Source organism: Saccopteryx bilineata, chromosome 8 (assembly GCF_036850765.1).
Source record: "Saccopteryx bilineata isolate mSacBil1 chromosome 8, mSacBil1_pri_phased_curated, whole genome shotgun sequence".
Lineage (NCBI taxonomy): Eukaryota > Metazoa > Chordata > Mammalia > Chiroptera > Emballonuridae > Saccopteryx > Saccopteryx bilineata.
Window position 1 is genome coordinate 42,975,566 of NC_089497.1, and position 13,076 is coordinate 42,988,641.

Consider the following 13,076-nt stretch of genomic DNA (forward strand, 5'->3'; position numbering starts at 1 on the left):
TCCTCCTCCCACTCTCCTCCATGTTCTCTGCTCTATCCCAAGCAAACACAGACTGCTTTCTGTCCCTATAGATTATATTTTCTAGAATTTTGTATTGATTAAATTCTATGCTATATACTCTTTCTCTTTTGGTCAGGCTTCTTTTACTCAGCATAATTATTTTATTGTATCAATAGTTTATCTCTTTTTACTGCTAAGTAGTATTCCACTTTATGGGTATACCACCATTTGTCATTCTTTCATCTGTGGATAAACATTCGGGTTTTCCAGATTTGGGCTATTACAAATAAAATTGTTAAGACCATTGGTGTACAAGTCTTTGTATGAATATATACTTTCTCTTCTATTGGGAAGAAACTTTTTAAGAAACTGCCAGGCCCTGGTTGGTTGGCTCAGTGGTAGAGCGTCGGCCTGGCGTGCAGGGGACCCGGGTTCGATTCCCAGCCAGGGCACACAGGAGAAGCGCCCATTTGCTTCTCCACCCCCACTCCTCCTTCCTCTCTGTCTCTCTCATCCCCTCCCGCAGCCGAGGCTCCATTGGAGCAAAGATGGCCCGGGCGCTGGGGATGGCTCCTTGGCCTCTGCCCCAGGCGCTAGAGTGGCTCTGGTCGTGACAGAGCAACGCCCCAGAGGGGCAGAGCATCGCCCCCTGGTGGGCAGAGCATCGCCCCTGGTGGGTGTGCCAGGTAGATCCCGGTCGGGCGCATGCGGGAGTCTGTCTGACTGTCTCTCCCTGTTTCCAGCTTCAGAAAGAAAAAAAAAAAGAAAAGAAACTGCCAAACTGTTTTCCAAAGTGGCTATATGATTTTATATTCTCACTAGCAGTGTAGGAGTGTTCTAGTTCCTTCACATCCTTATCAATACTTAGCATGGTCAGTTTTTTATTTTAAACTATTTTAATAAGTGTGTAAGTAGTTACAGTAGTTTTAATTTGCATTTTCCTGATTCACAATATTGAGTATCTTCTTTGTTGATGTTCTGTTTAGTACACTAGTTCCGTACATTGTTAAATATGGGGTATTGAAATTTCCAGTTGTTCCGGCTGAATTACCTATTTCTCCCTTCAGTTTTGTCAGTTTTTGCTTCACATATTTGGGGCTATTTTGTTAAGTGTACACGTGTTTATACTCATCTTTTCTTGATGAATTGACTCTGATCATTATGAAATGCCTTTGTCTCTAGTAGTATTTTTTATTTTGGTCTATTTTTTTCTGAGATTAGTAAGCTGCTCTTGCTCTACTTTGATTACTGTTTGCATTGCATATCTTTTTCAATCCTTTTGCTTTCTTTTATTATTTTTTTATTTTTTTGTGGAATAATAAACGGCTTTATTGAATACAGCGCATCCCGCCCGGCAAGGTTCCCTGGCCCCGAGGTAAGATGGAGCCAGGGAAGTTGCCTCAATCCTTTTGCTTTCAACCTATTTATATCTTTGAAACTAAACTGTGTCTCTTGTAGACTGCATATAGTTAGGTCACATTTTAAAATTAATTCTCCCAATCTCTGTCTTTTGATTGGACTGTTTAATCCATTTACATTTCATGTAATTTCTGATAAGGTAGAATATGCATTTGTCATTTTGGTATTTGCTTTCTATATGTCTTATGTAAATGCCCTTTGTGAGGTTGAGGAATTTCTATTACTAGTCTGTGAGAGTTTTTAATTAGGAATGGGTGCTAGAGTTTGTCAAGTACTTTTTCTATGTCTATTAGATAATCATGTTAATAGTTTTGTTAAACAGCGTTTTTAATGACTACACAATAATTTTGTTCAATGTTTTGATAAAGAAAAACAATGCCTGCCCCCCCCCAAACCCTCTTTAAGTAATGAGATGAGTAAGGCCTGGTGTGACACTAGGTGGTAGTAGCCAGCCTAAGTAAAGAGACATAACTAGATTTATCAGCACCGTATAAAAGGAAATGACAGTTTCACTATATTTCATATATGCTTCAGAATAAATATAAAGTACTAAAATGCCTCACTTTAATAATGAATAAATTGGAAAATATGCAGAAGGTGGCAACCAGGAGAAGATCTAGAAACAATAAGATAATAAAGAACTGTTGAGAGTCCTGGTGTTATTTAATCTAGAAACACTGAAGTATATGAGGATCAGAGATATGATTTCAGCTCCCACAGAAAATAAAGACTGTTCTCGAGAGAGGGAAAACAATATTATTTTCTGTGGTATTAAAGGGTAAAAGATACTGAGGACAAGATTCTAATTTTCCTAACTAAGAGAGAATGCTATGAAGATTAGGGTTTCACAACAGCTGCATCGGTCCTCTAAAGTGCAGTCTCTCTATTCTGGGAGGTGTTCCGGCAGAGGTTTTATCACCTCACGTTAGGTATTCTGAGGGGGTAAAAAGAATAGATCAGAGGTGATCTTGAAGGATTCCTCTAACTTTAAGAGCTCATAACTTTGAGATTCCTCAGCTGAGGGTTTTGTAGAGTTCTACCAAAGGGAATGCTGCCAGGGGAGTCCACTAAGGTTGTTTGTAACGCACGAGGGGCTGCCACCATCACCACCATGCCTACCTTTATGCTCGGGGAAAAAAAATCTCAGACTCTTTGGCTACATTTGAGGAATTATAACAAGTTAGCTATTTAACATGTCTTACACTGGCACTGTGTACAAGTAATAACTTCCTTTATGAGGATATATGAAGTATTTTATAAATATAAAATCATATATGACTTTAAATATAGTCTCCAAAATAAACAGTCATCCAACAATATATAGGAAGAGGTACTCTGAAATAGCATTATTTACTATTATAATCATAAGAATTATAAATAGAATATTTTAACTTAAAAAAATCATAGCTTTACTGAGGATAAGTAAATTAAATCAAATCAGGAAAAATTAAAGTCAATTACAAAACTAAGCAAAACACAGAAAAGTCAAATTAACATTTATTATTCAAAATAATTCAAAAGACTTCTTAGACACAATCATTAGATATTAAAGCTCAGAACAATCAGATCAGTTCTTACGATCAAACTTGTCATATTTCAAGTGACCACTGGCTTCTAACTCAGGAGAGATACTTGATACAGGGTCTTCAGCTTCCCCATCACTTGCCAGTTCCCGCTTAAGTTTGGTGTCTAACCAGTCATTGACCAGCTGCTCAGCTATCAATAAAACAGAAACATCTTTTTAATATTTCAATTACTTTAGAGACCTTTCTTCATTCACCTTTTTCATTCATTCAATAAATATTACTTGAGTACTGGTCATGTGTCACGTACTGTTTTAGACAGTAGGAATATAGCAGTGAATAAAACAGGAAAAATAAAACCTATCACCAAGAAACTTACATTCTAATTGGGTAAGAGAGACCATAAACAAGAAGTCAGAAAAACAGCAGAAGGAGAAACGGCATACAAGGCAGTGGTGGGAGTCAAACAATTTAACCACCAGTTCTCTGCCCCAATGACCATTTTAAATTTAAAAAAATCTATTTACCGAAAGGTAGTTTATTATTTCATAATTTAATACTTAAATAAGAACAATAAAGGAAGTACACTAGATTACAAGAGTTTAAAAATATTAATAAAAAAGTATTAGATAGGCCCTGGCCGGTTGGCTCAGTGGTAGAGTGTCGGCCTGGTGTGCAGGAGTCCCGGGTTCGATTCCTGGTCAGGGCACACAGGAGAAGCGCCCATCTGCTTCTCCACCCCTCCTCCTCTCCTTCCTCTCTGTCTCTCTCTTCCCCTCCCGCAGCCAAGGCTCCATTGGAGCAAAGTTGGCCCGCGTGCTGAGGATGGCTCCATGGCCTCTGCCTCAGGTGCTAGGATGGCTCTGATTGCAACAGAGCGACACCCCAGATGGGCAGAGCATCGCCCCCTGGTGGGTGTGCCAGGTGGATCCTGGTTGGGCGCATGCGGGAGTCTGTCTGACTGCCTCGCCGTTTCCAACTTCAGAAAAATACAAAAAAAAAAAAAGTATTAAATACCTGACAAAAAACAGTAACACTGTTATTTAAGATATTTCTATATTGCTTCTTGATTGGTGTCCTCACTTGCAATTTTCTTCCCTTTTATCTGAACATTATCAGCTGTGTGACTTATCCTTAACCATCTTTTCACTGTATGAGAAGGATCCCATTCCTTTAGAATGGAAATTTGTGATTTCCATGCTGGGCAACTGCCCAGGTGCCCACCTTAGAGAGAACCCTGATTACAAGTGCCATTTTAACAACTGGTTTGCTGAACTCAACAAAAAAAGGTATTGTTTCTGCTGAACTGGTGCGAACTGGCTGAACCCCACCACTAATACAAGGAATGGAAAACTGGTGTCAATAGCTTTAAATTGAGTGGTCAAAGGAGGCCACATGGAAAGATATTTGAACAAAGAAGGGAAGTGCGGGATTGAGCCATACGGCTATGTAAGAAAATATTACTCCATGCTGAGGAAAAGCAAGGGCAAAGGCCCTAAGGTAGGAGAGTGTCTGGCATGTTGGAGAAATAGTGAGGAGGCAGTGTGGCTGGAGAGGGGTGAGTGAAAGGGGGTTGGGGAAAACAGTAGAGGATGTGATAGAGATAATGAGGGGATCAGGTTAAGAGCAGTAGTTCTAGATTAGGGAAAAAACTGTTCCAGTGGACATTTGGCAACATCTGAAGTCATTTTTGGTTGTCACAACTGGGGAAGGTGATACTGGCATTCAGTGGGTAGAGACTAGGGATGCTGCCAATGTTCTACAATGCACACGGGAGTGCCCACAACAAAAATGAGCTGGGCCAAACTGTCAATAGAGCTGAGCTTGAAAACCCTTCTTTCGAGTCTTGACACCCACCATTCTAGGTACTTTGGTTTTTACTCTGAATGCAATGGGAAGCTACAGGAAGGTTATGAGCAAAGAAATCACTCTGGCTACTATGTTAAAATAGACACACACAGAAGCAGGGCACACCGACTGGGAGACAAATGCAATAATCTAGGGGAGAGGGGTGATGGTGGCCTGACCCTGGAGTGGAGGTTTTAAAAATGATCATATCCTAAAAAATAATGAGGTAAAGTTGATATGATTTGCTGACAGACTAAATATAGGATGTGAGAGAAGGAAATCTGCAGGTTCTTGACCTAAGCTACTGTAAGGATGTAGACACCACTTACTGAGCCAGGGAAGGCCAAGGGAACAGCAGGTTTGGGTGAAAGATAAGGAGTTCAGTTTTAGCCTTGAGATGCTTATGAGACATCCAAACAGGGATGTCAAATAGGTACTGGCTATACCACTCTGTATTTCAAGGGAGAGGTCCAAGCTAAGGAAATAATGTGCACGTTGTTAGCATACAAATGGTAGTTAAAGCGCCTGACCAGGCAGTGGCGTAGTGGATAGAGTGTCAGACTGGAATGCCGAGGACCCAGGTTCGAGACTCCAAGGTCACCAGCTTGAGCACGGGTTCATCTGGTTTGAGCACAGCTCGCCAGCTTGAGCCCAAGGTCGATGGCTTGAGCAAGGGGTCACTCACTCTGCTATAGCCCCCCCCCCCGTTAAGGTGTTGCAACAAAGAATTGATGCTTCTCATCTCTCTCTCTGTCTATCTGTCCCTATCTGTCCCTCTCTCTGACTCTCTCTGTCTGTCTCTCTCACACACACACACACACACACACACACACACACACACACACACGGTAGTTAAAGCTGTACAGTGGATGAGGTTATCAAAGGAGGAAGGTAGGTACAGATTGGTTCAAGGACTAACCCTGAGGAACTCCAGTATTTAGAAGTTGAAGAAATAACGCAGAACCAGGAAAGCAAACTATACATAGGAGAAGTGGTCAGTGAGATAGGAAAAAACAACTGAATGTGATATCCTGGAAACTAACTCCATGTGATTTCTTTCTTAGCGATATCCAGAAGATCTTCTTAAATAAATATATAAGTGAGAAAATGTCTACCTTAACATTACCTTCATCATTATCAAACAGTTATTAAGGGTAGAGCACAGAAGTTTCAAAGAAGAAAATGTGTATTTCAGCATTATTTCCATCATTATTTCCATCATTGTCACACAGCTCTGAGGGAATAAATGATGCTAAAAGGCAGTTAACATAGATAGGAATGTATGACATGTAAAACAGAAAAAATGAATCAAGGTAATAGGAAGTAAGTGTAAAAGGTATACTAGCAACAGACGTTATCAGCTTTCAGAGGAAGGCAGAGAAGGGGAGCAGATGTTTATTGAGTAACCCTGTGTAGGATAGTTCAGATATTTATGTGTATAATAACATACAGAGAATAATTCAGATCTCCTGGACATCACCCATTGGTAAATAGGGGTTGACAGTCGTTCCCCCACCCCTTTACCATGGGAGAAACATCCTAAGACCCCAAGTGGATGCCTGAAACAGTGGACAGCACCAAATCCTGTATTTACTGTTTTCCCCCATACATACCGACAATAGAGTTTAATTTCTAAATTAGGCACACTAAGAGATTAACGATAATGATAAAACAGAACAGTATAACAATATTCTGTGATAAAATTTATATGAATGGGGTCTCTTTCTCTCAAAACATCGTATTGTGCTCTACTCATTGTCTCACTTAAAGGAAGCACCTACGGCTTCTTTGGCATATCTGAATTGCCAGCATCACTACTCTTGCACGTTGGGGCCATTTTTAAGTAAAATAAAGGTTACTTGAACACAAGCACTGTGGTGCTACAACAGTGTCTCTCATAACCAAGATGGCTACTGAGTGACTAACAGGCAGGTAGTGAATAAATATATCCAGCGTATGTACATATACTGGACAAAGGGGTGATTCCCTTGAGGACAAAGCAGACCAGACAGTGAGCGATTTCATCATGCTTTAAAATTTATGAATTGTTTATTTCTAGAATTTTCCATTTAATATTTTAGGACTGTGGTTGACTGCAGGTAACTGGAACTGCGGAAAGTGAAACCACGGATAAGGGGGGACACTATACTATGAAGTATCCCGAAAGAACAAAGGTGGGAACTCCCCTTGGAGTGCTCAACTGCGGGAACTCCTCATCTTGGATCAGAGACTACCTTACAGCAGAATTTCTCAAAGGATGCTCTTCAGAACACCAACCAGTTCTTGTAGAATATTAATAGATGGTTGATGAGAGGAAAGAAAGGGATAAAAACCTTCAAAAACCATTCTATCCACACACCATACTTCCTAATGTGGTCGCTAGTTTTTCAGGATATCAATAGATATTTCTGAAATATTTGTGGTGTGGGAAGCTTGGGAAATGGGATAAGAAAATATTTTTTTAACTGTAGGACTTCTCAGAAAACTTACTGAATGGAATGAAAAGTAGGATGAGAAAGACATACGTCACCAATTCCTGAGTCAGTCTCCTTTCTCCATCTCCAGTGCTACCGAACCCCGAGGCCAGCACATCACTGCCACCCAGACCGCTGCGACGGCCCCCCACGGCTCTTCCTCCTCCCTCTTTTCTCCCGTCATTCATTTCTCATACATTTAAAAATCTGTCCTATTACACCTCTGCTTAAAATTGTTCAGTGATGTCTGTTCATGCTCAGAATAAAATCTGAACTCTTCCCCAGGTTTACAAGGCCCCGTGTGACATGTCTGTGCACTCCTCGCAAGCCCATCTCCCCTGGGAAGCTCCAGCCATACTGGTCATCCTTCATTCCTTCAAGCCTGCGTGCACTTAGCTCTTGATGCCACCTTCCCTAGGCCTAGGATGCTCTTCCTCCATCTCTGCTCAGATGGCTCCTTTTTGTTATTCGGGTCCAAACTCCAATGACTTGGCAATATCTGATAATTATTTTTTTTTACTTTATTCAATTTATTTTCAGAGAGGAGAGAGGGGGAAAGAAGGAGAGAAAGCGAGAGAAAGAGAGAGAGAGAGAGAGAGAGAGAGAGAGAGAAGGGGGAGGAGCAGGAAGCATCAACTCTCATATGCGCATATGCCTTGATCAGGCAAGCCCAGGGTTTCGAACCCGCGACCTTAGTGTTCCAGTTCGAGGCCCCATCCCACTGCACCACCACAGGTCAGGCAATATCTGATAATATTTTAAATTTTTGTTTATCCCTGCACTAGAATGTATGTTCCATGAAAGCAAAGGCTCTGCCTGTCTTGTTCACAACCTGTTTCTCCAGTGCCTGAAATAGTTCCCGGCACTGAAAAATATTTAAATATATATGAGTTGAGATAAAGAACAAATCAACTGAATATCTGGAGACATAGTAATCCAGATGGAACTTGGCTCCAGGACATGGTACTGCCTTTCCTCCCGCCTCTCTGGCCTCTCCTTCCCAGTCTTCTTTGCAGGTTCCTCCTAATCTTTTCACCCTTAGACCGTGGAGTTAGTCAGGGCATCAGTAACTAAAACACTAAATTCTATCGAGAGGATTCCTTGCTTTGGGAAGGTGGAGAGGTTAGATCAGTTTCAGAGCCTTTCCATGAGGAACAAAGTTGACTTATAAATTAGTGGTTAAGTTCTGCATGACACTAGAGCGAGTTAACAGCTGCCCTGTGCCACAGGGACTAAACCCTCCAACACTGACCAGGCAACTCCGTTATGCCAAACAGCCTCTGGCTGCAACTCTATTTCAGAAGACAAAACGGACCTTAAATACAGCCTTACTGGTAATACTGGGGTTAATTCCAGAGTATGTTACCTTCAGGGAAGTAAAAATAAGCCAAAATTAAGAACAAAAGAAGGAAAAGCTTTCTTTCTGTACTCTGAAATTCATTATGGGTTATGCTTTAATAAGTTGTACTCCAAAAAAATCATTAACCTCACAGCAAAAAAAATGTCTTCCCTTACCTTCTGCACGGATTTCATCATGATCCTCATTTTGCTCAGATGTTTCCAAATCTATAATTTGGCCCCAAAGCCTCCTGGATAAATCTAAATTTCCGGCAGAAAATGCTCTTGAAATGCCAAATTCTGAGGCTTTCTCCATGCTCTTTAATATAACAGAAACAAAACAAAACATTGAGATGACAACATCATTTTCAGGGTTAGAAAATTTCTCCCCAACACTCAAGAATCTGATTTTTTACCAGCTAGTAATACTTTCATCTTTCCGCTTTTGTACAAACTGTGAGGCTTAAACATCCACCAAAAAGAACATTCATTAAACACAAAGTTAATTATAGTATTTTACCAAGTCTTAACAGGTGTTTACTATGTTTATATTTGAACAAAATGTTATTTATGCTTTAGATAACTTTTCCTTAGAGCATAAGTTATGGGATTCTGACACCTGAATAATTTATTTTAAGTGAAAAAGGATAATATTTTATTAGTTTCCATGCTACTAAAATTTGCATATAAATGCAAGCCAGAGGCAGAGTAGCTATACCTCCTCAAATGACTACCCCGTAAGGAACCTTCCGGCATGTAGGCAAACTAGAGGTTCAAAGAAATTGGGATAAACAGAGTCACTGAACTATAGTCTTCAGAACATTTTAACTCAACAGTGAGAACCTAGTAAAAACATGGCCAAATTTAGGGGACTAGGGTGGGACTGGCAGAGCTGGACAAACATTCTCTGCATTCTGGCTAACATACACAGTATATAAGAACTTATTTTACAATTACACCCATTCCACCTTCCCCCCCATAAACCTGCTTTCCTTCCGCCTGCTGTGTTTCCAGTCTTTTAACCTGGGTCGTGACAACGCTATTCTTTCAGTTCCTTCTTGAATCTGCTCTTTCTCTTTTGCTCACCTTCACCCCACATATATCAGGAAATCTATTTTCAAAACATACCCAGGCCTGGCCTCTGGTGGCTCAGTGGATTAAGTGTCAACCTCGAATGCTGGTTTGAAACCCTAGGCTTGCCCAGTCAAGGCACATATAGGAGTTGATGTTTCCTGCTCCCCAACCCCCTTCTCTCTCTTCTCTCTAAAATAAATAAATAAATAAAAGAAAAAAATAAACATATCCAGGATTCGACCCCTTCTCATCACCTCTACTGCTATTAGCCTGCTGCAAGGCACAATTTCCTGACAGATTTTCTATAATAGCCTCCCACTACAGAGGCCAGAAAGATCCCTTTATAATGAAGGGCATAATATTTTAGAATTCCACTCAAAACTCTTCCATGGTTCCAGTGGCGGGATTCAAATAATTTAACAACAGGTTCTCTGGCCTAATGAAAATTTTAAGTATATAAAAAAAGATATACCTAAAGGTAGTTTATTATTTCATGCATTTAATCTAGATAAATAAAAATACAAATGTTTGTTCAAAATCTTAAATCTCTGAAAGTTCTTCACCGATTGCTTTGCAATTTTGACACAATATTGCATTTGAATATGTGAGTTTTTATATACCTACTATTATATAGATGTCCCACCTGTGACAGGTAAAAACATGCTTTTTTTGAAAAACAGCGCCATCTGTTGGACATAAAAGCAACACAAGCTATACTAAATATTTTATGATTTCATTTCAATGTTTCCGATTTACAATCCATTTATGATTTCCAAATATCCAATTTTACGATTCCATTTCACGTTTGCGAAAACTGCGGAAGGGCCTATGTATTACATATGGAATGCGAGTAAAAAATCATTTGAATGACGCAAACGAGGAGAGCGAGTCGACAAACAACCTGGCATAGTCAAAGAAACTACGATAGGCAGACTGTACACCGTGCATACCAATCAAGATGAACACTTCTTTCTTTACATGCTATTGGTAAATGTGCCCAGTCCAGCGTCTTTCCAGCAATTGAGAATTGTCAACGGCGTTACACATGACACTCTCCGCAGTACATGTCAAGCACTGCATTTATTGGAGAACGATCAACACTGGGATGTATGCATTAATGACGCGTGCAACACGTCACATCCAAGTGAAATTCGTGCATTGTTTGCAATCATATTGACTGCCTGCTCTCCTTCATCTCCAACAGAGCTATGGGAGAAATATAAATCGCACAGGGATGAAGATATTTTCCATTGAATACGGAAGGAAAATTCAAATAATGAACATGGATTTCACACCAGAAATCTCCAACGAAGCGTTGATAATGATCGAAGATTTGTGCTTAGAAATCATGAACAAAGTTCTCAATCAGTTGGGAATGCCATCACCGAATTGATCTGCTGCTGCTTCTTTTGATGTACAATTGAGTCGTGAACAAAATTACAACACGGGTGATCTTTTGTAGTATATGCAATCAAATATTCCTAAGCTAATGCTTGAGCATAAAGGCATTTACAATCAAATAATGCAAACTGTTAATAACGAGGTTGGAAAAATCTCCTTCTTAGATGCGCCAGGAGGAACTGGTAAAACGTTCCTAATTAGATTGATTCTGGCAGCAATTCGATCCCAAAATGACATAGCCTTAGCTCTTGCATCGTCCAGAATAGCTGCGACATTGCTACCAGGTGGAAGAACTGCTCATTCCACTTTGAAATTTCCATTGAACATGCAATTCATTGAAACTCCCAGGTGCAACATTTCCAAAGCATCCAGCATGAGAAAAATATTGCAGAAATGCAAACTTATTGTTTGGGATGAAGGCACAATGGTGCACAAAAAAATCACTCGAGGCTCTTGATCGATCACTGCAAGATTTGTGTGGAAATATCAGACCATTTAGGAACGCATTAACATTGCTTGCAGGAGATTTCAGGCAAACATTACCTGTAATTCCTCGATCGACACCAGCGGGTTAAATAAATGCTTGCCTGAAATACTCTACTTTGTGGCGACACATAAAGACGTTAAAATTAACTTCAAATATGCGTGTCCAGCTGCAAAATGATCGATCAGCTGAGATATTCTCACATCAATTGCTGGAAATTGGGAATGGAAAGGTGATGGTTGATCTGACCTCAGGACAAATTTCATTGCCTCATAACTTCTGCAACTTAGTGACATCAGGAGAAGAATTGGTTGAAAAAGGATTTCCCAATGTTCAAACCAATTATAAGAATCACGATTGGCTGAGTGAATGACCTATTCTTGCGGCCAAGAACAAAGATGTCTATGAACTTAACAATATTATTCAGTCTAACATTCAAAGCGAGGCAGTCACATACAAGTCCATCGACACTGTTGTGGAAGCAGATGAAGTGGTTAATTATCCAACAGAATTTTTGAATTCACTCAGTCTGCCAGGGATGCCACCGCACGTACTGCAATTGAAAATCTGCGTGCCAATTGTCATGTTGCGAAATATCAACCAGCCAAAGCTTTGCAACGTCACACGGCTTGCAGTAAAAAAATTAATGAGCAACATCATAGAAGCAACAATCTTGACAGGACCTTTCAAAGGTGAAGATGTCCTCATTCTTCGCATTCTATGATTCCAACGGATATGCCATTTCAATTTAAGAGACTGCAGTTCCCAATTCGATTGGCGTTTGCAATCACCATCAACAAAGCTCAGGGCCAATATTTAGAATTGTGCGCTTTAGATCTACACACGGATTGCTTCTCACATGGACAATTATATGTTGTGTGTTCTAGAGTCGGCAAACCAGACAATCTCTATATCTGCACAGACAATGGAACAACAAAAAATATTGTATACCCACAAGCATTGTGAAATTAAACATATTAGAAACATGCGCTTTCTCTTTTCTTTCTTTTCCATTTAACCAGACTGAGCCACAACAACGCGTGGCCGGGTACAGCTAGTACTTAAATAAAAACAATAAAAGAGGTACATAAAACTAGAATTTATAAGAAAGAGTTTTAAAATATCAATAAAAAATATTAACTAATACCTGACAAAAACAAATAAAACTGTTAAAATATTTCCATATTGCTTCTTGATTGGTGTCTCACTTGCAATTTTTTCACCTACAGATGGAATGAACATTACTATGGGCACTTAGAATACGCTGTTTTGCTGAATTGCTCAGATGAATGTTAAAAAAGAATAAGGAATGTAAATCTGTGATTTCCACTTTGGGCAGCTGCCCAGGCACCCACCTTAGAGAGCACCCTGATTACAATGCCATTTTAACAACCGGTTCACCAAACTCAACAAAAAATTAGATATTGGTTCTGCTGAACTGGTGCAAACTGGCTGAATCTGACCACTGCATGCATTCCTTTTTAATATAACCCAGAATAAAAGTCTAAGACCTTA

At 39.9% G+C, this 13,076-nt stretch overlaps 1 protein-coding gene across 5 annotated transcripts in view; it reads right to left on the reverse strand.

Annotated features, from left to right (window-relative positions):
* The window catches only part of CCDC191 (coiled-coil domain containing 191), an 83,281-nt gene that overhangs the window by 60,359 nt on the left and 9,846 nt on the right, over window positions 1–13,076 (reverse strand). For 4 of the 5 annotated variants that reach the window (XM_066241454.1, XM_066241456.1, XM_066241455.1 and 1 more), the window contains exons 2-3: window positions 8,780–8,921; window positions 2,998–3,135 (exon numbers count right to left, since the gene is read on the reverse strand). In XM_066241454.1, the coding sequence (XP_066097551.1) occupies window positions 2,998–3,135; window positions 8,780–8,921 (280 nt within the window). The remainder of the gene's footprint in view (window positions 1–2,997; window positions 3,136–8,779; window positions 8,922–13,076) is intronic. The other variant, XM_066241457.1, reaches the window with a different exon arrangement.